The 26,973-nt window shown below is 52.3% G+C and overlaps 1 protein-coding gene across 1 annotated transcript in view; it reads left to right on the top strand.

Annotated features, from left to right (window-relative positions):
• The first annotated feature begins 7,566 nt into the window (after positions 1 to 7,566).
• MN1 (MN1 proto-oncogene, transcriptional regulator) overlaps positions 7,567 to 26,973 on the top strand; it is a 54,094-nt gene continuing 34,687 nt past the window's right edge. Inside the window, exon 1 of the mRNA XM_015149976.3 lies at positions 7,567 to 12,560. Coding sequence (XP_015005462.2) covers positions 8,780 to 12,560 — 3,781 coding nt within the window. The 5' untranslated portion in view covers positions 7,567 to 8,779. The remainder of the gene's footprint in view (positions 12,561 to 26,973) is intronic.

The following is a 26,973-nucleotide window of genomic DNA, read 5'->3' on the forward strand; positions in this document are numbered from 1 at the left end:
AGCCTGGGTCTTGGCATTGGGGCTGGTTCCTTCCAGCACTTGCTCCTCACCTCAGTGGAGACAGGGTGTGCAGCCATGGGTGTCCGAGAGGGTGGGGGACAGGGAACGCGGGTGACAATTGACAGTGTGATTTGAAAGGCATCGGCTAATGACTGGTCCATCCAAAGTTTTCCCATCATAGATGCTTGTTTGGTTCTGTTTATGAGGCTGGCTTTCCAGCGAGGTTCTCGGTGGTAATGAGCCCACATTGCTGATGGCTGCAGGGAGGGAAAACGAAGAGGTGGGGAGGGAGGGGCTTGTGAGCATGCTAAATAGGTTTGTTGAATAATTATAAACCTTGCTGAACTTTTGCATTTTCTGACTAATTGTGTGGTATGTGATGCTTTATGCGTGATGGCTGTTTTTTTTTTTTTTTTCCCCTGCTTTTTTTGCTGAATAGGGACTTTTTCAAGGGGAGGCTAACTGGGCCCTGGAGTCACTGGGGCCTCAGTTCCAGCCTGTGGGGCTGGTTTGAGTTATTTTGGGAGCAGGGCCTGGGTTCAGCATACTTTGCTTAGAGAATGGAAAATACAAGCTCATAGCTGGATGCTGTCTGGGGAAGAGAAACCCACGTAGATGGAGACATTGGCAGGATGGCTCTAGGACCCTACGGTTCCGAGTTTGAAACCAGGCCCTGCCATGCAGCCGCGGTGTGGCTTTGAACAGGTCATTCTTGTACCAATCAGAGCCTCCATTCCAGAGGATAATGGAGATGCTTACTTCCTAGGATTGCTTTCTGGATTCAGTGAGGTCTAAGAGAGTTTCTGTGTTCAGAAAAGGGGAGGTTCATAGCACTGTTGCAATTCACGCTTTCAAGCAAGGGTCTCATTTCTGATCTTCCACGTCACAAGCTAAGCGTGTTGCTGTGTGGTTGAGATACTGTCTCTGGCTCTGAGCTAGACTCATGAAAATAGAGCGTTTCCTGGGAAGGTTGGGTTGTCCAGGAGATCTGGAGGCCAGTGGCAAGCTATGGAGCCTCAGCCCCACGTGTCTGGTACCTGGGAGATTGAAATGCCCTATGGTGGCCACAGCTCTTCTCCTGTGCAGGTAGCTCTGCCAGGCCAAGTGCGCTGGCAATACTTCTTATTCCAGGTATCTTTTAAGGGGAAATTCAGTGGCTCCCCATACTGAAACCCTGTGATCAGACCCCAAAGACCTCAGGGGAGCAACAAAGTAAAGCAATAGAGAAAGCAGGGACCCCTCTTTAGGGCTGGGACTCTCCAGGGGCTTAGACCCAGGGCCAAGCAGCAGAACTGTGGGCAAGGCGTCCTCTTTCCAGGTGGTAGCCCTGGGTTTGAGAGAGGGAGAATCGTTGTGACTGATATGTGGGCTAATGGTGAAGTTGTGCCAGGCCTGGTTTGAGTCCTGGCTCTGACTCTTACTTGCCATGTGACCTAGGGCAAGTTCCTTCACCTCTCTGTGCCTCAGTTTTCACCTTTATAAAATGGGGAAAAGAATAGAACCTACCTCACAGGGTAGCTATGTAATATACTAACACTATAAAATATATTGTACTTATATAATTTATATAAGTTATGTAGTGGGGACTGGGTGCTTTCTCACACTTTTGCCTCCCCCACACGCTTAGAGACAGGTCAGTGGGTGGCCATACTGGGCTTGAACCTAGGAGATCTGGCTGTCATTCAGAAATGCCCCTAAACCTACCCCAACTGAGAAATGGGCAGGAGGTCCTGCTCCGCAGAGAGCAGCATCTATAATCACTGAACCAAGAGGGGACTCTTTTCTGTGCACAGGCCTGAAATGGGAGAGCCAGCAGGCAAGGTCCTGCTCTGTGCCAGCTGCTTGGGTACAAACCTGAGACCTCCCCTCTCCCAAGCCCTGTTTCCAAGGAAACCAGGTAAAGATGGCTCCTGGGGCCACATTGAAGGCAGAGAAAAGGGAGACCCTCAGGTCTCCAGGAATCTTTTAAAACTCACCTTGGACAATGTCTCTTGATCTTGCTTTAAACCTTTCCATAGCTCCCCAGAACAATGTCCAAACTTTCCTACCTGGCCTTGAGGTTCTCCTGATCCTGCCCCTTCCTTATCCTGCTCTAAACTCACTTCTGCTTGAACCTTCCTGCACCCCACCTAACATGATTACTCCTCTTGGAAAGTCCTATGACCCTATTTGATTGTCAAACTCCTATTCTACCTTCAAAACCCAACATTGGGAATCCTTCTCTATTTTCCCTCCTTCCCGGCAGTTATTTTATCCCTTAAAAGTGTGTAATGTAGTCCTTTCACATCGAATACTAGGTTTCCTTTGATTTGGCTTGAAGACTGGGACTGTGTCTTCTACACTTTTTCTTGAGTTCCTAGACCAGGCCCTGGCATATTAGAAGCATTTGGTATATAAGTGATGAACAGATCGAGGAGAGACCCCAAAAGACAGACATTGTATGTAGTGAGACAGATGAGGTGCTGCTGCTTAGCAAACAGCAGACTGTAGCTTCATGAGGGTCTCATGTCTTCTGACTCTAGTCATCTGCCCTCTCCTCTGTCCTGGCCATAGCTGGGGCTTCCTGGGATTGTGGTTCTGTTCTGCATCTCCCTGCATCCAAACACAGAAGAAATAATAATGGTCATAAGAGGGCCCGCCATTTAATGAAGGTCTGTCCTGTGCTGTACTCCGTTCCACTCTGAAAGCATTGTCTCCAGTCCCTATGCTCTATATCAACTGGCTGTGATGTCTCTTTCCAACAGGGGAAACTGAGGTTCAGAGAAAAACGTATTTTGCTTAAGGTCACACAGCTCATAAGTGGTGAAGACAAGATTTGAATCTGGGTCTGTAATGCCCAAGTCCTTGCCCTTTCTGCCACTGGCCCACTGGAGGGGCCTATTCTGTCAACCCCAGGTGTCCGGCGAAGTAGCTTCCCCTCCAGTCCTTCTAGGAACACTGCCTGCAAGAAGGACTTGAGCTTCTGTGATCCCCGTGAGTTTCCAAGCTCAAAGGATATGGGGATTAGAGGAAGAAGGCTAAGGCTATTGCTCTGTGTGTGTGTGTGTTTGTACTAGTTTCTCATGTTTGTGTGGGTGAGGGAGACACTGAGAATAACATGAATCATAATTGTGATCATATTTGTTAATAATCACAGTGGTAATAAAGGTTGCTAACACTTCTTGGCACTTACCATGTCCCCTGCACTGTGCTAAGTGTTTTATCTGAACTATCACATTCAGGTAGGGCAGGCAGTGGTTAAGAGCCAGGCTTCAGCATCAGGGAGATTCGAATCTCAGCTCTGCCACTGCTCAACTTTGGGAAAGTCCCTTGACTGGTGTGAGCCTCTATCTCCTCATCTGTAGAATGGGTTCTGAGTCCCCACCTCATGGGGTTGCTGTGAGGATGACCATGGGTATAACGCACAAAGCACCAAGCCTGACATGGAAGGAGACTTCCATGTCCTGAAGCCAGTGGGCAGCCTCGTCCACTATGGGGAGGGGTGTGTGTGTGTGTGTGTGTGCTGACATCCCCACACTATGGAGGTGTATGCATGTGTGTGTGTGTGAGTGTGTGTGTGCTGACATCCACACGCTATGGAGGGGTGTGTGTGTGTGAGTGCATGGATGCTGACATCCACACACTATGGAGGTGTATATGTGTGTGTGTGTTTGTGCTGACATCCACACACTATGGAGGTGTATGTGTGTGTGAATGTGTTGACATCTACACACTATGGAGGGGTGTGTGTGTGTGAGAGTACATGGATGCTGACATCCACACACTATGGAGGAGTGTGTGTGTGAGTGTGTGTGTGCTGACATAGCCACATGCGATGGTGGTGTATATGTGTGTGTGTGCTGACATCCACACACTATGGAGGGGGGTGTGTGTGTGTGAGTACATGTATGCCGATATTGCTTTGTGTGTGTGTGCAAGTGCGCGTATTTGTTGACATAGCCACACACTATGCAGGTAAGTGTGTACATGTGTGTGTGCTGGTGTTGGGGGCCTATGGGGCAGGCACAAGGCTGTGTGTCTCCTGGGTGAAGGGTATTTGGTGTGGGTTGCTTTGTGTTTCTATAGAGTGAGAGTTCGCTGGTGGGGCTGCAGGCTGGGGGTCCTGGACTAGCTGAGCTGTGCCAGGCTCTCCACATCAGTGGCCAGTATTCTGGGCAGCTCCCTGGGGGCCATCCCAGACAGTTCCCCACTTGTCGCCAGCTTAAAACATCCCTGTCCAGCTCCGGGGCCCCATCCAGCTGTGTCTCCTTCTTCCCTTGCCCAGGGAGCCTCCTCTGGTCGTTGCCAGCACACTCAGCGACCCCAGAGGGGGATCTGGAGAGGGAGGAGGATGGAGAAAGCCTGGTGGGTGGAGGGCCCTGAGGCTCCTGCTGCTCCCCGCTCTGCGCCTGCGGGGACTTTGAATTCGTCTGAGCGCTAGGGGGCAATGTGTCTGTTCCAAAGAAACACTGCGGGACCTTGCGGGCGAAAGCACACACAGGCACACGCAGGGGAGCCCACACTGTGGAGGCGCACACGCCGGCGCATACATGGGCACAGATGGGCACAGGCTGTGAGGCACACGCCCTCACACTCACAGAAAAAACAGTTACACTAGAGCAGAGATACAGGCATATAAGGGGTGAGGCAGCTGCACACACACAGGTACAAACGCAGTGGCTCACACACACAGAAAAGGGGGGTTGGAGGACAGACAGTGCACATGCACCAAGACACCCACAGATCCATGCACGCACGCCCACACAGGCATGGACAGAAACACACACAGATGCCCTGCCACCTGCACACAAGCCAAGGCACAACATGCAGATGTGCGCCACACACCCGCACAACATTTGCTGTGTTAAAGAAAGGTGGCCCAGACACACATCCCGAACAGAAACTCCACCAGGCCCAAACACTCCCTTCTTTCAGCCACTCACACACCTTGTAGAGCTAACTCTTGGAAACAGCCCCAGAAAAATACTCCCACACCCCCCGCTCTCTGGAGCACACGGAATTATTCCACAGGAAACCTGCCCAGGTGTGCTGGAGACCCCCGCCCAGGCCTGTGTGAAGTCATGCCTCAGCTCTGCACACGCCCCTATCCAGGTCTCCCCAGACGACGGGCCTGTGAGCCATTCTTCCCACCCTCCTGGCCCACCCCCAGGATCCAGACAGGTCCCCACTTTTCCCTGTTTCCTCCAGACACAAAATCACAGGCGGCTCATAGGTGCCTCAGGAGACACCTATAGTCGAGAGCAGACTGAGTATGTGACCCAGTGTCTTGGACTATGCCCAGGCGTTTGCCCATGTGGGGCCTCTTCCTCACAACCAGATTTTCCTATTGCCTCCCCCTTTTTGTCCAAGAGGTTCAAGATCCCTGCTGCTCTGTCTGGGGAACCCCAGAGCCCCAGGGTCCTAAGCCCCGGGGGGAGGGTGTCACTGGAGGCCTACCCAAGCCTTTATTTCTTTGTGCCTAAATCAGCAAAGCCTCAGTCTTTTCTCTGCCTCTCACTTCCCTGTCACTTTGCTAAGTAATAATTTCCATGTCCAATTCCATTTCTTTTCTAGTTCTGAAACCTCTAAGCTATCAGCAAGAGGATAGTTCACATGAAAACTAATTACACAAAATCAATATTTAATCACAGACCAACAACCTGATCCTGCAGAAAAATCCTTTAAAAACTCCACCGCCCTGTACAAATACTTCTTCCCCTGCTTATTTATGGACCCCATTTTTGATGGGGGTAATTTTCATTTTTAATTTCAAAAAAGAAAAAATATATATACGTCTGTAAACTTCCGCAACAGGACGGCCCCGAGAAAGGTCTTGGATCTGAGCTTGCTCTGGCTGAGTTTTAAAGTTGTTGGTTTTTCTTGTTTGTTTATTTTTAATTAAAATTTTTTTGGGCGGGGGGCAATTTCTTAGGAATTCCGCCACTAGCGCAAAGTTGAACCCATATCCCCCCACCCCCGGCACGTCGGTTCTGGGGCGGTTCTGGCATACGTCGCACTGCCTTCCTAGCCGCAGCTCCGGGGAGCAATGAATCTGCGCGTACGACATGGTAACTTTTTAACTCCTGCCCGCGACGGTGGAGTGCTTAATCTAAGGTTTTTAAATAAAAAGGGCTCAGGGGTTGGTTTTATTATAACGTTTATTTCATTTCAGATTTCATGCGCAATTTAGCAAACGCTAGACAGACTCGGGCGATAAACACTTTCTTTTGTGGGGGGAAAAGGCATTTTTATACACCATGTTTAATTTTATTTAGATTTAATAGCGATATCAGGGGCACTTCAAAGAAAGTTCTTTTTTCGCCCTTCTCCTAAGAGTGCGAATCTGCTAGCAAAATCGCCTCGTGCTATTTTATGGCAAGGAAAATTAAAGGCCTTCTCCCCCCTCCTTCCCCACACACACTTTAGGGAGGAACACACACACGCATGCACACACACACACACACACGCACGCACGCACGCGCGCGCACACGCACACAGGCGCACAGAATAAACACCTCCTCTATCCTCCATCACCTCTAACTTCCAACTTCTAATTGCAAGATAGATTTCAGCCTCGGTGGGGATCGGGAAGATCTAAACATTTTAACTAAGATTATTAGGATAAATATTTCATAAAGAGCAGGGCAGATATTAAATTACTCCTATTGATTTTAGTATCACAGTCCAATTCCATTCCTCGGCCTCTTCAGTTTAATTGATCTCTTAAGGAGGCCAACCTCGCACCCGCAATGGGCCTGGGCCTTGGACCGGGTGGCCCAGGGCAAGGTGTGCGCGCCGGCGGGTGCGCCCTCTTCGTGCGTGTCTTCTCGGGGTTCCCAGCCGCCTCGCAAGTCGCTCCGGTTACTGGGCTCAACCGATGTGCTCCCCCATAAAGTGGCTGAGTGACTGTGACTCCTTGGAGCCCACGCCGGCGGGTGAGAACCGGGAACCCCAGGCAGTGGGGAAGGGGAACAATTGTGAGCGTCCTAGTGACGGAGGAGTGAGCAAGCGCCTAGGTCTCTCGAGGATAACCCTAACTTCGAGGTTCCCCGTCTGCTTTACCCTCCAAGAAAATCCCAGGGCCGGCTAACTTGGGCGCCGCTAGCGGAGAACGGAGTGTTCACCCCGGAGCCGAAGCGCAGTAGACACTTGGCGACTTTCCGTGGCGAGTCTAGGGTCTTTGCCTGGCGACCTCATTGTCTGAGCGCCCCGTACCGCTCACCGCCCACCTCCCCGCCCCCTGCCCACCCGGTGGGTCTCGCTCCAGTTGGGGGTGGGGAGTTGGGAACTGTGTGAATGGGAAGGGGGTGAACAAAGCCAAGCTCCCGCCATTCTCCTCCTCCTGCACCCTCTCCAGCCCGATGCGCCCGGAGGCCAGGGCGCGCCCCCAGCGCACTGACGCCGGACCCCGAAGCGAGGCGGGCGCGGGGGACCCCAGAGCTGGGGTAATGCGGGTTCGTGGCGGGGGCCTCGGCAGCCAGGACCCCGGACCACCTTAAGAGCGAGCCCCGCCCCGGGCCCGGAGCTTGGGCGGCGCTGATTGGTGCAAATGTAATGGCTGAAATTGATTGCTGAAATGCAAAACTTGTTGCTGCTTCTCCCGGCGCTGGGCGAGAGGCAGACACAGAGAGGGGAGCCGAGACCCTCGGAACGCCCCACGCAGAGCCCCCCCGCTAGTCGGGAGAGGGGTGCGCAGACCCCCCAGAGCTGCCCCCGTGCCCCCCTCCCCCCATTCCAGGCTCTGAGAGCGCAGCGGGAACGCCTCAGCTTGCTCGCCCGGCGTGGCCCCCCGACCCGCGTACGCCCCCCTCCCTCAGGTCCGAGAGGGACTCGCGAAGCACCTCAGCGCGGAGGCAGGGAACCGGAGCCTTGGAGCGACCCAACCCCTCGTCTCGCTGCCCTCCCGCGCCTGCAACGGTGCGCTGAGACTCCAGCGAACTCAGACACCCAACGGCGGAGGACAGAAGCGGCAGGCGGCGGACGTGGCCGCGAAGCTGCGCGCTGGGCGCAGCGCACCCGCTGCCGAGCAGAGGAGCCGCGCCTTTCCCCCGACCCTCCGCTCCAACCCCCGGCGCCTGCCGCCTCCCAGCCCCTCTGCGTCCTCGGCTCGGGGGCCGGCACCCGCGATGCCGAGCGGAGCCTCCAGTCCTCTGACCCGCTGAAGAAGCAGCAGCGGCTCGCCCGGAGCCTACAGGGATTGTGCGAGCGGATCGTGTTCGGTGGAGGCTCGGGCTGCGGGGCGCGGGGACTCCAGGGGGCGGGGGGAGGGACCGCTCTGTCGGTGCCCGGCGCTAGCCGCGGCTTTGAAGGGTCTCCCTCCCCTGCCCTTAGCAGCTCTGCCACGGACTCCGGGAGGCTGCGGGCGGCGTCCTGGGGGCTCCCCAACAGACCCAATCGGACTTGAGAAGGTGATCGCTCTGCTCTCCCAACCCCCTTCCCTCCCTATTCCCCCCACTTAACTTTTTGTCTCCGTTCATCCGCGGCTTCGTCCCCTCCCCGCAGACCCACCCGCGGCTGTGACAACCGCCCGGGGCATGGGCCCCCCAACACGGCTCCTAGAGGCCCCGCGGCCTCGCAAGATGTGAGAGGCCCTCCCCGGGCAGAATCGGAGCTTCGGGAGAGGAGCTGATACCCGCCCCCCGTCCCTCACATCAGGCGGGGTGGAGGTGCGCGCTGAGCCCCCGCGGTGCTGAGCGTCCCGGAGCGCCCAATCCTGGGCTGGAACGAGTAGCTGGCCGGAGGCGCGCCGCGGAGAGCAGGCTGTCATGCCCTATTGATCTCCCTCTGCCCCCCGCCAAGTATGTTTGGGCTGGACCAATTCGAGCCCCAGATCAACAGCAGGAACGCTGGCCAGGGCGAGAGGAACTTTAACGAGACCGGACTGAGCATGAACACCCACTTTAAGGCCCCGACTTTCCACACTGGGGGGCCCCCTGGCCCTGTGGATCCTGCCATGAGCGCGCTGGGCGAGCCCCCGATCTTGGGTATGAACATGGAGCCCTACGGCTTCCACACGCGCGGCCACTCGGAGTTGCACGCAGGGGGGCTGCAGGCGCAGCCTGTGCACGGCTTCTTTGGCGGCCAGCAGCCTCACCACGGCCACCCGGGAAGTCACCATCCCCACCAGCATCACCCCCACTTTGGGGGCAACTTCGGTGGCCCGGACCCGGGGGCCTCGTGCCTGCACGGGGGTCGCCTGCTCGGCTACGGCGGCGCAGCCGGAGGCCTGGGCAGCCAGCCGCCCTTCGCCGAGGGTTATGAGCACATGGCAGAGAGCCAGGGGCCTGAGAGCTTCGGCCCGCAGCGACCGGGGAACCTCCCGGACTTCCACAGTTCGGGTGCCTCCGGCCACGCCGTGCCGGCCCCATGCCTGCCGCTGGACCAGAGCCCTAACCGAGCCGCCTCCTTCCACGGCCTGCCCTCCTCCAGCAGCTCCGATTCCCACAGTCTGGAGCCCCGGAGGGTGACGAACCAAGGAGCCGTCGACTCGCTGGAATACAATTACCCGGGCGAGGGGCCCTCGGGACATTTTGACATGTTTTCGCCCTCTGACTCCGAAGGGCAGCTGCCTCATTATGCAGCTGGTCGCCAGGTTCCCGGGGGCGCTTTCCCGGGCGCCTCGGCCATGCCCAGGGCTGCGGGCATGGTGGGCTTGTCCAAAATGCACGCCCAGCCACCGCAGCAGCAGCCGCAGCAGCAGCAGCAGCAGCAACCCCAGCAGCAGCAGCAGCAGCAGCAGCATGGTGTGTTCTTTGAGAGGTTCGGTGGGGCCAGAAAGATGCCTGTGGGTCTGGAGCCCTCAGTGGGCTCCAGGCACCCGTTAATGCAGCCTCCCCAGCAGGCCCCGCCACCCCCTCAGCAGCAGCCCCCGCAGCAACCGCCACAGCAGCAGCCGCCGCCGCCACCCGGGCTTCTAGTCCGACAAAATTCGTGCCCGCCTGCGCTCCCTCGGCCCCAGCAGGGCGAGGCGGGCACGCCCAGCGGCGGCCTGCAGGACGGAGGCCCCATGCTGCCCAGCCAGCACGCGCAATTCGAGTATCCCATCCACCGGCTGGAGAACCGGAGCATGCACCCTTATTCCGAGCCTGTTTTCAGCATGCAGCATCCTCCTCCGCAGCAGGCGCCCAACCAGCGGCTGCAGCATTTCGACGCGCCCCCCTACATGAACGTGGCCAAGAGGCCGCGCTTCGACTTCCCGGGCAGCGCGGGAGTGGACCGCTGCGCTTCGTGGAACGGCAGCATGCACAACGGCGCTCTGGATAACCACCTCTCCCCCTCCGCCTACCCAGGCCTACCCGGCGAGTTCACACCGCCTGTGCCCGACAGCTTCCCTTCGGGGCCGCCCCTGCAGCATCCGGCCCCGGACCACCAGTCCCTGCAGCAGCAGCAGCAGCAACAGCAGCAACAGCAGCAGCAGCAGCAACAGCAACAGCAACAGCAGCAGCAGCAGCAGCGCCAAAACGCGGCCCTCATGATTAAGCAGATGGCGTCGCGGAATCAGCAGCAGCGGCTGCGCCAGCCCAACCTGGCTCAGCTAGGCCACCCCGGGGACGTGAGCCAGGGCGGCCTGGTGCATGGCGGCCCGGTGGGCGGCTTGGCTCAGCCGAACTTTGAGCGCGAAGGCGGCAGCACGGGCGCCGGGCGTCTGGGCACCTTCGAGCAGCAGGCGCAGCACTTGGCTCAAGAGAGCGCGTGGTTCTCAGGTCCGCACCCGCCGCCCGGAGACCTGCTGCCCCGTAGGATGGGCGGCTCGGGCCTGCCCGCTGACTGTGGCCCGCACGACCCCAGCCTGGCGCCCCCTCCTCCGCCCGGTGGCTCGGGGGTGCTGTTCCGGGGCCCTCTGCAGGACCCGATGAGGATGCCCGGAGAGGGCCACGTGCCCGCGCTGCCCTCACCGGGCCTGCAGTTCGGGGGCAGTCTGGGCGGCCTGGGTCAGCTGCAGTCGCCCGGGGCGGGCGTGGGGCTCCCCGGCGCTGCTTCCGAGCGCCGGCCCCCTCCGCCGGACTTCGCTACGTCTGCGCTCGGGGGCCAGCCGGGCTTTCCGTTTGGTGCAGCAAGCCGGCAGGCCACGCCGCACAGCGGTCCAGGCGTGAACTCACCCCCCAGCGCGGGAGGGGGCGGTGGCAGCTCCGGTGGCGGCGGTGGCGGGGGTGCCTACCCGCCGCAGCCTGATTTCCAGCCCAGCCAACGCACCTCGGCCAGTAAACTGGGCGCGCTCTCGCTGGGCTCCTTCAACAAGCCCAGCTCCAAGGACAACCTGTTCGGCCAGAGCTGCCTGGCTGCGCTCTCCACCGCTTGCCAGAACATGATCGCCAGCCTCGGGGCCCCCAACCTCAACGTGACCTTCAACAAGAAGAACCCGCCCGAGGGCAAGAGGAAACTGAGCCAGAACGAGACCGACGGCGCGGCAGTGGCCGGTAACCCGGGCTCGGATTACTTCCCAGGAGGGACTGCTCCTGGGGCCCCAGGAACCGGAGGCCCATCCGGGACCAGTAGCAGCGGTTCCAAAGCCTCGGGGCCACCCAACCCTCCAGCCCAGGGGGACGGCACCAGCCTCTCCCCCAACTACACCCTGGAATCCACGTCGGGGAATGACGGCAAGCCGGTCCCCGGGGGCGGCGGCCGGGGACGGGGTCGCAGAAAAAGGGACAGTGGTCACGTGAGCCCTGGCACCTTCTTTGACAAGTACTCGGCGGCTCCGGACAGCGGGGGCGCACCTGGGGTGAGCCCAGGGCAGCAGCAAGCGTCAGGTGCAGCCGTCGGGGGAAGCTCCGCAGGGGAGACGCGCGGGGCACCGACGCCCCACGAAAAGGCGCTCACGTCGCCATCCTGGGGGAAGGGGGCTGAGTTGCTCCTGGGGGATCAGCCAGACCTCATTGGGTCCCTGGACGGTGGGGCCAAATCGGACAGTAGTTCGCCACACGTGGGTGAGTTCGCCTCGGACGAGGTGAGCACGAGCTACGCCAATGAGGACGAGGTGTCGTCCAGTTCTGACAACCCCCAGGCACTAGTTAAAGCGAGCAGGAGTCCCCTGGTGACCGGCTCGCCCAAACTCCCTCCCCGTGTAGGCGCCGGGGAACACGGACCGAAGGCGCCCCCGCCCGCCCTCGGCCTGGGCATCATGTCTAACTCTACCTCGACCCCTGACAGCTACGGCGGCGGTGGGGGCCCGGGCCATCCGGGCACGCCGGGCCTGGAGCAGGTCCGCACCCCGACGAGCAGCAGTGGCGCCCCACCACCCGACGAGATCCACCCCCTGGAGATCCTTCAGGCGCAGATTCAGCTACAGAGGCAGCAGTTCAGCATCTCCGAGGACCAGCCTCTGGGGCTGAAGGGTGGCAAGAAGGGTGAGTGCGCCGTCGGGGCCTCAGGGGCGCAGAATGGCGACAGCGAGCTGGGCAGCTGCTGCTCCGAGGCAGTCAAGAGCGCCATGAGCACCATCGACCTGGACTCGCTGATGGCAGAGCACAGCGCTGCCTGGTACATGCCCGCTGACAAGGCCCTGGTGGACAGCGCGGACGACGACAAGACGTTGGCGCCCTGGGAGAAGGCCAAACCCCAGAACCCCAACAGCAAAGAAGGTATATGCGCACCCATTTTCCTCTCACTTCCCGGGTGACCCGCCCCATCCCCAGGGCAGGCCTTAGCCTTTGCGCCTTGGGGTCCTTTGAGGTTTGGAGGGCACAGACCCTCCTAATCCCCAACTAGGAGCTGGTTATCCCACCTTTGCTTACACCAAGGGCTGTGAGGACAGACCACCCCCCCACTGCCCCCAAGCCCCCCACATGCTGCCAGGTAGATTCTAGTGCCACAGGGTGGTAAAAACTTAGATGGCAGCCCTTTGGGAATCTTGTAGAGTACACCGCACAGCCTCCCCCACACCCCCAGTTTTAGCTGAGTTGCCTCTTCCCTTTCACACTAAGACCCTTCCTCACCCTCAACATTTAGGCAGGTTCCACTTTTTAGCAGCTGTGTGCTGCCTTCCCTGGCAGGACACCTGGGAAGTTGTGTTAAGGCCTCCCACCTTTTCCTAGTTAGTCAGCCTCTAGCTCTAGTTCTTTTAGGTGCCAGCATCTTTAGAAAAAAAGTTACCAGCCCTGGTGTCAGCAGCATCACTCAGAGGCAACGCCTAATTTGACATTTGTTCCTAATGAATAGCTATTTTGTCTCTTCTTAACTATCAGAGTTTCATTGAAAAACTGGAGACCTGTGGGGGTTGAGGAGGCAGGGAACCTTTTCAGGGTGCACCGCCTTGACATTTGGTGGGTTTGGGGAGGGGGAATGCTGGGGTGGGGTCGGCCTGGCAGAGACCAGACCACTCAGTCAGGACATCATTTGTGTATGGAGATATGGATATATATTCTTAAGACACAAAGGATCCGTGTTTGTCAATATCTCGCTTGGCTTTGGTGACAGATGTCCTGTCCCAGCTTTCGTTTGCATTCTAAACACCCCCTTCCCACCAGGCCTGGAGGCCTTTAAGGTGGGAGGGGTGGGGTTAGTAAATGGGCTGCCTTTCCAGTTAAAGTAATAACAGTTCTCTTTAACCTAAGGATGACTGGGTTGCCGTAGATATTTATTTTATCTGAATGGAGCTTTAAAATGTATATATATATAAGGTGTGTGTATATATAGGTGTCTATATAGGTATGTGTGTCTATATATGTATCTATATATATCGAATGGCTTCTTAAAATCAGATAACATCATTTTTTTCTTTCTACCTCTTTCTTTTAAACTATAGTTGAATTCCCTTGGTTTCCCTAGACAGACTATCGCCATGGAACCAGTGGCTGACATTTTAACCTTGTTTTTAAAAATGTGCCCCCTCTCAATGCGATTCTTGCCCTCTTTTACAGTTCTTTCCTCCTCTGCCTTCGTTTCCCTCATCCTCCCCATATCCTGCCATATCTTGACCCTGGATTTAAGGTGAGGGTAGGTTTTAGGAGAATGGCACGGGGGCTGGGGGAGGTAAGAGGAGAGGAGGCGGGAGTGGGCTGGGAGTTGGGTGGTTCAAAACTTGGGGCTTTCAAGACGCCCATCCTGGGTAGCTTTCCCGCTTAGGTTTTCTAATTCATGAATGCGGCCTCTCTGCTTTTTCTCTTTGTTCCGCGGTTACTGCCCAGCCCAGGACGCCCGGGACTCACTCTCTCATTTGAAGCCGGGTGTTTAGCATGCACAGCAGACGCTGCGGCCAGCATCAGCATTCTCCAGGCTTCTCCCAGGCAAGGCCATAAATTGGTTAGTTTGGGACCCTCAGCTTCTTCTCCCTTTTTTTCCCCCTTTTTAAAATCGAGTTGGACACAGCATCCTGCTTGCTCCCCCCACCCCTTTATTTTCTTGTACACAACATCTCGATCTGGCCCGATCGATCGATAGCTGGTTAGCACAAATCTCAGCCCCTGTCACTTCTACCTGGCCTGGCCTGGCCGCCCCTCCCCCTTCCCCTTCTCATCCTTCACCCACCCCTAGTAATTAAGAACATATTAGCCAAAATGAGGTGAGAAAAGTTAAAACAAGGAACAAAACCCTGATTTAAAGAATTAACTTAAAGAAAAACAGTAGCACTTCATCTTCAAGTCTTTTAAAGGGCCTTCATAGACTAGGTGGACAGGTATAGGGTCATTTTAATGAGATTTTTAGAAAATGTCTCTCCCCATCCCCTTTCCAATCCTTCCTTTAGAGATGAAGATGCAGGCTGTGAATGAAGAAATGTCAACCAAAGAAATGTTTTGTTTGTGTCATCATCACAGTCAGATGAATGAAAATATTTTTTAGAAACAGATGCTAGTCACTTAAGGGTTGATTTCCCCTGTAAGCTAAAGGAAGCCCTCCCCTGCACGCGGGACGACAGGGACTTCCATCAGGGACCAGCAGGGCTGGCTGCCTTATAAGCACCAGCAGGGACACCCACTTGACCTCCTTTGTTTTCTACTCTGTGGTATGGGAAGGACAGTTTCCTCGATAAAGCAGCGAATTGAGGTCACTGGAAGCTTCTGTAGCCTTGGGGTTGCTAGTTAAGGCTTTCTAAGGTATCTGCATCTGAATCCCGCTCCCTCACTGGTAGTAAATAAGGATGATTAAACTTTTCATTATGATAGCACCCTGTAGTTCCATCTGCACATGTTGTATAAATAGGTACACAGAGCTTTCTACAGGCCCCTGAGTCCCCTGGCGGAAAATCAGAGTGAAGTGTGCCACTTCAAAATAGAGACAGGAAAAAAAAACCATAGCAAAATGTTCTGCTTTTCCTTTAAAAACATGCTCATGGTCCCATTAGCCTTGAGCAGTGGTGTCCAGTGGTTTTGAATAGACCTTCTCTAGGTACCAGCCCCAGCATTTTTTTTTTCTAACCCCCTTGCAGGCAAAGCCCATTTTTGTAATGATATTTTATTTTGTCACGCCGTAAAACATGCCAGTACTAATGTGATTAAATATTAACACCGTTTCTGAAATTCTTCGCTCCAATGACAAAATACTAGTCGGTATTTAACAAAATGATCCGTGCTCGGATTGGAGGGAACGAATCAGTCTTCAGAACTGCACAAGGCGTGCAGCCACTGGGACGTGCCCAGATTGTCTTATGGGCTTGAGATGTCCTTTGGAGGGGAGGGAACTTGACTGGCAAGTTGTCGTTCTCTTAAAGTCTAGGCCAACATCACATGGGATGATGATTTTTTAAACCAGGAAATCTAGCTAGTCTCTCCAAATCATGCTTCTCTTGACTTCTTAATCAACCCACCCAACAACTTTTATATAATGCAACTTCACCTCTGATCATGAGGCTCTATTTGTACAAAGTTGTGGTGGGGGAAGGGTGAGATTGTGAAAAGGAAAAAAAAAAAACAACAAACCAACAAACCCAGCCTGAGTTTGGGCCTTTTCAAACATCAATTAAATTGGTAAGAATTACATGAATTTAAAAAGAGTTTGCAAAATCATCTGCCTATCTTTGTAATAGGTGTGTGGCTATGGAAGAATTTCAACACAGAGAAGGAAAGATAATGATAGATTATAGATAACGTATATGAAGTTGGAAAAAGTACGTGTTCTCCCCTCCTGCCCCTTACAATTTTCAAAAGTTGAATTAACTGTATTCTGTAATACGTTTATCCTTGCCAAACCTCCTCTCCCCTGGTAGCTCTATCTTGAAACTCACGGCAGTCTTGAAGTACTCTTTCACATACATTGAAATGGGAGCAGTCTCGATACACACTCTGCAAGCAATCCTGCTCTTTTTGGAAGTATGATATTTTTACAGTGATGCCAGAGAAATTTTTGGAATTTCATGCTTCTCTCAGTGTTGCAGTCAGAACACAGTAACAGCACTGAGCAATCCTAGGCAGACATGATTTGAACATGGAATTTCTTTAGACATGGGGCAGACTTGGGGTGGGCCGGGGGGGCAGGGAGTTCCTAGCCTCAGAGCAAAGCACTGTTTTCCTGAGAGAATTTTTAAGGCTCATTCGAACTTGTCTGGGGAAGGCAAAGAGCTTTGCAATCCTGTTTCCCTGTGAAATTACCCAGCACGAGTTGCATGCCTTCATGTGACTTTTGCGCCTCCGGAAGATGTAACCCAAAACTTCGCAGGTGTTAATAAGGGATAATGTAAACAGATAGGGCCCCCTTTGTGCAGCTGACGTTTGGGCCTGCCTGCTCCCTGGATATCCCAGGACATCAAACTACTGTTCTTTGGTGCTTGTTTAATATTTCATGGCTGTAATAAACCTGTCTACTTTGCCCGCCTCCCGACATAAAACCCCAACCTAACACACATCTGCAATCATACATTTCTACTAAATATTAATAAAGGACAAGGATGTTTTAAGGGGCTGAAGGCTGGCAGTGTTGAACTTGTCATGGTTTTCTACCACTGGGTTTTTCTGGCTGTTTTGATTTTAAATAGCCATTGCTTTCTAATATGCAAAATATATTTATATATTCATATATATATGCAATTTTTGCAGATTGAAGGGCTTTCCTCAAGTAGTGTAGCTTTCTTTAATATATATTCACCTAGATTTCTTGTGAGGCCCCTTCAGACCGGAAATAAGGAACTGTTGAAATGTTCTTCTAGTTTATTGAGGTTTCTAGGAAAGGAGTGAGAGTTAGTTAATCTAATTTCTCTTTCTAGCAATGAAATTCTATGATTCCTGATATGATTTTGTTTGCCTGACAGAGGTATTTAAATTTCCACAAAGAATCTTAATAGGTTTTGGAAATGCGGCTACTCTTGCCAAGAAGTTACTTGATACCTTGTGCCGATATAAAATATACATTTTTAATAAATAGTCCGGCAGGACCAGGTGAAATCAGAGGAGGAAAATTCTTCCTACTGTGGAAGGGCCAACTCGAGTGGGTCACTGGGATTTCACGGGATCTCCTAAACTCACTCTATGCTGGAAAATGTAGCACAATCACTTGTGACCCGTTTCTCTCCACTTGAATGACAATGACTTCGGATTGTGTTCTTGGCCCAGGGAGTGATCAGCTTTGCCGAAAGCATTTAGGAGAGATAAATACTCTTGGTAAGGAATACCGTATTTACCTCTGTTTGGTTATTTTTAGAGATTAAAAGGCTGTAGCTTTATATAATAGGATCAAATGTCTGGGGAGTGTGTGGGAGCAAGCAGGCCTCCCAAGCGCACCGCAACATAAAAACACCAAATCCTCTCATGCCAGAGGGGTCCTCTGTTTGTCGGAGGGGGGTGGGGGGCTGCAACCAGTGGGTTCACCTTCTGTCCTTTTCTCACTGCCCACTGCTTGTTCCACCCAGTTCTTTGGTCTGGAGGGTCTGGGATCGCCCAACCTCATCATTTTGACTCAAGTCAGGATTTTGACTTGCCGACGATGTGTTTGTTTTAGGATGGTGTCTATATTTAGGCGCGTCTTGGGTGGACAGATTTGAGTGTGGGATTTGATCGCTCTTGGTGGAGATGTTGATGTATACATGAGTGCGTGATTGAGAAGAGGGACATTTGGAGGAAATTTTTCAAGCCTCCTCGCCTTCTCACACACACTGGAGCCAAATGAAGTGGTCTGGGGACCAGCTCGAAAGAGCACAGCTGAGGTGGGTGGAAGCTCTGGGTCTGTATCTCAGGGGAGCAAAGCAGGGCCCCATGCAGTTCAGCATGGGAAGAAGCCCCCCTCTCTCCCCCTCGTCCCATCCCAGCATCCGCATATATACATATGCATGGACCAGTGTATTTCCATCCAATCTGGAGTCACTCCTCCAGTTTACCCTTAATCTGCTTTCTGAAGGCGAGCAGGGAAAGGAGCTCACCCTTCAGTCTCAATGGCCTTAGCTGACAGGTTCTGATTCTGCAAAGGACTGAATGAGCGTGAGTCCTAAAAATAGAGGGAGGATTTTGAAGATCCTAATTACGAAATCTCAGCCTCCCGGGCCTCCTGGGCTGTGGGTGACTTTGATCTGGAGTATTTCAGTAGCAGACGCACGTCGCCCCTCGCTGGGTTTTGTGCGTGAGCGTGCGTGGAGGTGTCTCTCTGGCTGAGTTCAGCTAACACCAGTTTCCTGCCAGGAGAGGAATCTTTGAATCAGTGCCCCCTCTCCTTCTTTACTCCCCCCCGCATCTACCCCCACCAGTTGTGGGAAGCGAACGCTGCTTCTCATTTATGGAAATTCCTAGCCTTTATTGTAATCTTTTTGTACCAACGACGTGGCGGAGACGTCGCTGGGCTTTCAAATTAGTCATGGTCCTGCCTGCAGGGACCCTCTGTGTCCTGATGCAGAACAGCTCAGCCACAGTCCCCAGCTCAGAGCCACCCAGGGCCCCGAGAAACTGTGAACAGGACCCAAAGGGAGAGATGGTTCTGGGATCCTGGCACATTGTGCCCAATGGGCCACCCCACACGAAGGTGGCCCTGGTCATTTCCTGCCACCTTCCGATGACAGGACGGCACACAGACTCACCTGGGTGATCAGCTGCTTTGCAGAGCGTGGGTGAGATGATACCCTGCAAGTGTGCGCTTCAGGGGGCAAAACCCCCAAACTTATTTTGTGACCAGGATGGAGAAGCAGAGTTAAATTTCATTTACTTGCGTGGGGAGGGACTTTTGAAAGGCATCATGTTCTCAGGATGTAATTATTGTAGGATGCTGAGACCTGCTTTGTGTGCTGGCCTGCATTTTAATCAGCAGCCTCCGAGATTTTGAGCAGCCAGTGAAGTGTCTCCTCCCAACACGGTGTTTGCCCCTGGCACGGAGAGGAGAAACAGCCACGGGTTTCTTGAAATCCAAGGGGTGGAAGCTGGATTCCCGATAGCTTCCAGTTTGGACCTGACAAGACCATATTAGACTGGCACCCTGGGTACCTCCTGAGTCAGGACTTGTCATAGCCACAGCATCCCAAATTGTCATTCTGTCTCGGCTGAGAAAGCTGGTGTGATTTCATAATCACCGCTTCCTTGTGAAGCCGGAGCAGAGAGAACTTTATAGTGATTGCATGCGTATCTTTTCACAATGTACGCATCATCGTAGGGATCCAAATGCCCTTTAAACATAAGGCAATTGAATCTAGCAGTTTGGAGGTCTTAGAGCATTCGTAATAACATGCTGACTCTCTGTGAATGTCCCAGAAGGAATATCTTCCATGGAATGGACTTATCCAAAAAGGGAGAAAAAATTCCCCAATAAACATTCCCATATAAACTCACATCGTTGAGGGAAATCGTGTTTCCGTGTTCTCATCTTGAAAGCTCCGAGTCCAGCGAACTCACCTTGCCCTACTTCCCTGGCGTTTATAGGATCAACTATGTGACCAGAAGCTTCCATCTTATTCCCATTTTTGATCTCTCTGTGGAAAATCTTGGACTCCCCCAAAATGTTTGCTCCTAGGATTCTGCTCCTTCCGTCTATCTCTGGTTTCTTGGGCTGCAGTCTGACTTACCTGTGCCGGTATTTGGTTTGGGAGATGCAAGGTGTGTTGGGAAATAGTTTAGGGAAACAGGGAGACCCTTTGGCGAGGGCATATTTGGGACCCATTGCTATGGAAGATCTTTGGAAAGTTGCGGACTTCAAAGATACCCACAAGAGAACCAGGTCTTGTTTTTATCCTGCGTCTCTCAAAAACAATCTCCATAGTTACTCAGAAGTATATGGCCATGGTCATGTCTTTGGAGGAAATGTGGACTAACTTTGGTGCTGAGGCAAGAGACTCTTGCAGCTTTGTTTTTCCTGCTCGCTCTTCGAGCAGCCTGACTCATGAGAACTAAGTGGCCCGTTGATGCATTCAACTGTGAGGATTGAAAAGTACTTTTTTTCTTCTCAGTGCTGAGAAGAATTTAAAGAGTTTTGGGCATGATGGTTTTGTTTGATCTCAACACTTGGGACAAAAATTTCCCTGGAGTGACATCGTCTGGGGGGGGCGGTCTTTCTGATGCCACTCGTTTTGCATGGTATGACTGGGAGAAATCTCTCTGCGTCAAAGTTGAGGGCCCCAGTGTGCCTGGTCTGGTTTTCTTGGTTGTATTTGGGAACTCCAGGAACGTGAGATGACAGTTAATAAGTGAACCCCTCCACACATGCGCACGTGTGTACACACGTGCGTGTGCGTGCGCGCGCTTGCGCGCACACACACACACCACAGCTTCTTGCTCATCCAGTCATTCAGGGCAGGGTGAGGTGTCAAAAAGAAAAAAAAAGATATGACCCTTTTCAGTTACTGTGAAGCAGTGTTTTCAGACGCCCTTGGATCTTGGAACACAAGCATTGTTGAGTGATTGGCAGCGACCACCAGGAGTAAAATACTTCTGAGGGACCATCATGATCAGAGAAGAGGTGGGGAAGTCGGCAGAAAACCTAGCCTGCTTTGAAATTCCCAAAGCTCAGTCTTCCAGAGAAAGCAGGGGTTGGTTGAGAATTTGCTGAGAAGTTAGTGGGTTCTTCCTGGTCCTTGTGTGCTATTTGAAAGCGTCCTTTTAAATTTTAGGGCCCCGATCCTAATGTGGACACTCTAGGTCCTCATTTCCGAATAAATCAGAAGGCAGAGAGAGAAGCACCTCCAATGAGGAAGGGTAGATGGAAATTGGGGTGTAGTGTATTTTCTCAGGATAGGGGCATGGCAGAGGGACGGATGGGGCAGAGAGAAATGCAACAACATGAGTTGAAGTGTCGTTTACTGACTCGTGGGGTTCGCGAGTGGAAAATAATTTATAAATGTGGAAGTCATTTATAACAACATCACCTGGGCTAGGCTGAGGGTGTATGAATTACTTGGCAGCTGGTGTCGGCCATCACAAAGGACAGAAGGTTCTTGCCCAAGTTTTCCCTCTGGGGCCCGGGACTCCCACATCGCTGCACATGTATGGGGGAAATAGATCCAGAGGACCCAGCCTGAGACTGGATGACCGCATTGTGGGTCTGTTAGCAGCAGTCAGGACCCGTTTCTGTTGAGTTAGTGGCCGAGGCAGGCTCAAAGGGGATGAAGACCCAGATGGGCCCTGGGTAGGTCAAGACCCAGACGTGCCTGTGGCCAATGCCTGCAGAGGAGCTGGTCCCTTGAGGCCCAGATCTTTCCATAAAAGAGGGATGATGGGGGTGGGAAAAGGGAGTGACCTTTCCCCTGGTGATCCCGTAAGGTGGCCACTAAGACTTCCCTCCTAGCAAGACCCTTCAGGGATGATCTTGGCTTTCACAGACCTTGTAGGCAGGTCCCAATGCCTTGAAATGCAAGCGTGCCCCGTGATGCCCTCCCACACAATGTATATATTTGTCATTTTTCTGAATGGTAGGCAAAAAGGGGACCAAAGTAAGTGACAAATCCAGCAAGAGGAAGATTTCCCTGACTTGAGATAAGCCAAGTGTGAAAAGGAGCTGGAGAAATTAAGAGTCTCCTCTTTCCTCCCTTCCAGGAGACCCCAGGTCCAGCCTTCAGAAGCCCTTAATGCTTTTGCAGCGAGAACTAATTGGCTAAAAACAAATTGGCCATTTTCATCCCCTGCAATGTAACTTTTGGCCGTTGTTTAGTATTTGAAGGAAGGGAGGCTGCGGATCAAAATTTGGCTTTTTAGAACAGGAGCAATTTCACGATCCTTATGCCATGACTATTTCTCTAAATTGTCTGGGCAGAAAGCTTTGAATGCCTTTTGCCAGGCTTTGCTTGCGTGCACACACGCACGTGCACGCGCACACATACCACATAGGCCTGAGAAGTCTTAATAAGAAATGAAAAAATAATTTTTCCCCCAAGAAGAAGCTCATACAAAGTTTTGGCCTCGTTCAGTTTGAAGTAGACGCGTATTGATCTCCGTGCGGTCAATTTTTGCCGAATTTGTAATCCTGTTAGGCCTCCGGGAAAGGCATGATTAATTTACTTGTACATTTCACTATTTTGGGTCAGTTTAGTTAATAAGCATTTATTTTGTGCTCAGCGCCTGTGAAGCATTTTGCTGGGATTAGGGGTGTGTGTGTGTGTGTGTGTGTGTGTGTGTGTGTGTGTGTGTGTTTGTGCACGCATGCGCACATGCATTAATAGGGCCCCATTGCCTGGCGTAGAATAATGGTCACCAGTAGGCTAGGTTCCCATCACCTCCCCAGGACAGGAAGAGGAGACGAGTGGCACCTTTTACCATCACTCGTCCAGGAGGAGGGAGAAAAAGCCCAGTCGTTGAGCAAATACAGCCTCCCAGAGCCTTGGAGACAGCCAAAGAACACAGGCTTCCTTCTGGTGCCTTGGTTCTCGGACCTTCAGAGTTTCCGAGCATTAATTCTTAATTGCCTGGGAGTTGAACACTCGTGTGGGCCAGGTCTCTGCACATGAGTGGACAGTTGGGAATATTCAACCTCTTTGCAGCACCTTTTATGCCGCTTCCTTCACACATGGTAGTGGTGGTGGTAGGAGGATGTGTGTGTGTGTTTAACTTTTAAGAAATGCATCGTTTGACTTCCAAAGAAGGAAGAAAAAGTATGCATAAATCTCGAAAGCTGAGAAAAGGAAAAACAAAGCAAAACAGCCCTCAGCTTTGGCCTTTCCTAACACCGAGTCTCTAAAGGGGAGCATGTGTCATTTTGATGGTGCGAGCACTTCATCCCCGCTTCTTTGGGGGGCCCCCTCTTCCTCTCTGGGCTCCCCACAGCCTTCCTGTCTCTCTGCCTTCAGATGATGGGCTAAAATTCCACTCAAAAAACCACCATCAAAATGCCAGGGTTCGGCCAGAACAGTTTTTGAGAAATGGTGTCCTCGGCATCCCCCACCATTTGCTTAATTCCAAACTCATCTCGACGGTTCCCACCAAGGCCTTGCCTTTGCAGAGTGAGGGCCAGACGGAGTCTTTTCGGCGCTGAGCCAGTCTGCAATGAACTGAAGGCGCTGAGGAAACAGGCATTTGGAGAGATGAGGATACAATTTCTTTTTTTATGTGGGCCCGTTAAAGTCTAATGGACATTGGTGTCTGGCCTTAAATTTGGAGAGGGTCTTTATCTAACCCTTAAAACCAGAGTCGTTTCCGGTAATTACGACACCCCAGGCAAGACCACTAAATCTTCCAGAGGCTTGTCTGGATGGCCGTGGTGGGCCTGGGAGGGGCCATGGGGGGCACACCTGTTACCTGTACCAGCTATAATTATGACATTTCTAGACTCCTGGTTTTAAAGGAATAATTTATGGGCTAGGTAACGCCGGAAGAGAGCAGCCAGAGGCGTTCTGGCTCATGGCAGCGAAATTGCAAGAACCCCCACGCTCGGTGCCCATCACGGCCCCTGCATTTCCTTAATGAACTAATTTAGTTCCCCAACATTTGGTATTAAGTAAGTAGTTATTTTGGGAACCTAAGAGAGAAAGAGCTGGAAGACTTAAAAAAAAACTTTTTGGGAAAAAGAAAAAGTATTGCATTTTGAAGTTTGAGACGTCTTGGCGTCCAGGCGTAAGATGTGGGGGAGGACTCCTTTGGTGCGACGTGGCCGGACGTGGCGAAGCGGCCAGCCCCATCCCTGCCTGTGTTTTTGCTTCTCGACAGAGGGGGTTTTTCCGTTGTCAGGAACGGCGGAGGCCACAGCACCCAGACTCCGAGCAGTTTGTTTGGAAGTATTGTTTAGATTATTCTCGCTTTTCAAATTGAGAGAAACTTGGTTTAATGGGAAAATAGCAGTATTACTATCTTGGTGTGTTTGCTTTAGTGTTTAAAAATAGTTTGTTTTCATATCCCAAATTTCATCCTTTCCTTGTTTGCTTGTTTGATGGAAACCCGTGTGCGTGTGTGTGTGTGTGTATGTGTGTGACGGATGCCAGCACACACATCTATATAGATGCAGGCAGTCAAATAGTTGCAATCGTCCAACCAAAAAACGATTGCAATTTTACATCTGGCTAAAGGGACTCAGACCATTTGTTTTTAACTTAAACCATCTTGTCCTTTCCTCCCGCATCAGCACACTACTCCCCAACTCCCCCCTACCCACAACCCAGAAATATTTATTTCTTCCTTAAAAAAAGGAATGCCGGCTTGTTTGCTAAGGTCCCTGTTGGAATAGATTTTCAGAGGTTATGTATTAAATGTGTTTGAGGGCGATTTCAGCCCTCAGCCTGGTTGTCCCAGTACTAATGGTAGCAGGGCCTATTACAGAGAGGCAAAGAATATTGTAAATGGCTTATGCAGAAAAACCATTTAGATAAAAATGCAATTTTCCCCTCTGCATAGAGTGCTAAGAATTAATAGCACATTCTTTCTAAATGGGTATTTTTATATTATATTTTCCCCTAATGAAATTCTTTTCCCAAACAAGAGCATGTTTCATTTTAAACTTTAGAGTAAAATTGATCTGTTTTTAAGCCTGCAAAAACTGGTGTCCTAGTTCTCAGCAGGCCCCTACCTTCCCTCCTCTGCGTCCGAGCTTTTTGACATTAGATTATGCAGCGGACGGTAATGGCGGTTGTGTTTTTTGACAGTCCATTCACATTAAGGCCGAAATAGAGAGAAAGGCTGGGCTTGCCCACATTTTGGGTGGATTTGGGGGTGTTTGGTGTTTTCAACAAACAGAGAAACTGGTCCTGAAATCTGAGCTGTGTGCGCTCAGCCCTGGCCTGGCCTGGGAGGGGGCTCAGTTCCCTGCTCCCGGGGAATGCCTGTGATCCCCTAGGTGCATCCCCTGCTCCTGGCTTCTGTATGACTGCTGGGTAGATCCAGGGGCCCCAGTCCTGCTCCCCTTTATGTGACTTCTGGGAAAGGGGCTGCTTCCAGCTCCCGAGTACCCTCTGAGGGGCAGTTCTCAGGGGCCGGCTTTCTGCCAAGGCCTCTGTGGCCATTTTGGGAGGAATGGAAATTCAGAACTTCTTAGAAGGCTGACTTCAGGCAGACCAGCAGGAGCCTGCGGCAGCATCATCGTGGAAAGTCTTTGAGAGCTTGTTGCACTGGCCGCCACGGGCCAGTGTCTGCTGACCCAGTTTTCCTTGCCTGAGTGTGTGTACGTGGAGATATTCGCTTAGGTGTCCAGACTTGACAGTGGTAGACCCTGTGACAGTGTAGTAACTGAACATCTAAAACACATGCTTGTGGTTTTTCATTATCAATATGGCACTAACGTGAAACTTTAGGTACAATTCTAGAATGGGAAACACCTTCTCCTGTTTTTTGTACCGCTTCCCTACAACATTTTCCAGTTGAGATAATGAACACCCAGAGAGGGCAGGCAACTTGGCCAAGATCACACAGCACAGGCGCAGATCCAGGAAAGGACTATAGTTGACCCTTGGCCTTGGCCTTCCCTTCCTGCCCCTCAATGCCCTCACCTGAGAGCTAGGATTTGATTTTATCTGGGTAAGCCTTGTGCAGACCAGAGCTGGGTCTTTTTAAACTGGAGGTTTCTAAGCCTGTTTAAAAAGCACCACGACAGGGCCGGGCACAGTGTCTCACGCCTGTAATCCCAGCACTTTGGGAAGCTGAGGCGAGTGGATCACCTGAGGTCAGGAGTTCAAGACCAGCTTGGCCAACATGGTGGAACCCCGTCTCTACTAAAAATACAAAAATGAGTGGGGTGTGGTAGGTGTCTGTAATCCCAGCTGCTCAGGAGGCTGAGGCAGGAGAATTGCTTAAACAGGGGAGGTGGAGGTTGCAGTGAGCCAAGATTGCACCATTGCAGTCCAGCCTGGGTGACAGAGCAAGACTCAGTCTCAAGAAAAAAAAAAAAAAAGGCACCACGATGTCCATCCTGTGGTTGGTGACAACAGCCCTTGTTCCCTTCCTCTTGTGGAGGTGGACATCGTGCGGGAGAGAATTCTTGACCTTGGGGAAGCTGCAGTAGCATCATAGCCTGTCAGATGGTTGCTGTGGGCTTCAGTCCTGGCGTTTTGATTCTTCTGAGCTGGGCGACCTCGGACAAGCCACTTCACTGCTCCCAGCTTTCTTTCCTCATAGATAAAATTGAAAAAAGGAAAAAAAATAGTGTGTACCTCACATAAATATTGTGAGGACCAAATAAGTTGTTTTAGCTAGCATTATAATTATGTGACCAAGAGCACAGGCTTTGAAGCCAGACTACCTGGGTTCAAACCCCAGCAATTCCAGTTCCTAGCTATGTGTCCTTGGGCAGATTACTTAATCTTTCTGTTCCTTCATTTCCTCATCGGTGAAAGAGAATAATAATAGTTCCTGCCTCATGGAACTAGAAGGATTCAGTGAGTTAATAAATATATGAGTTGATACTCAGAAGCCTGCTTAACACAGAGAAAGTACTATGCCAGCACCAGGTTTTACTGAGCACTGACTATATACCAGGTGGTTCATATGTAGGGCATCAGTGAACCTAGGAAGTGCATGGTGGCATTGTTGCTATTGTTTGTCCCATCTTAGGGATGAGGAAGCGAAAGGCACAGATGGCTAGCAAGTGGTGCAGGCTGGAGGGGAAACAGTGCCAGGCTGTACTTCAGGCACTTAGCCCCGGGCCTGGCACTGGGGACTTGCTCAATAAATGTCACCATGTCATAGGGCGGGGCTAGGCTGGAACCCACTGCCCCTGCATCAGCAATTTCAGGCTTCACTATTG

This window comes from Macaca mulatta, chromosome 10 (assembly GCF_049350105.2).
Source record: "Macaca mulatta isolate MMU2019108-1 chromosome 10, T2T-MMU8v2.0, whole genome shotgun sequence".
Lineage (NCBI taxonomy): Eukaryota > Metazoa > Chordata > Mammalia > Primates > Cercopithecidae > Macaca > Macaca mulatta.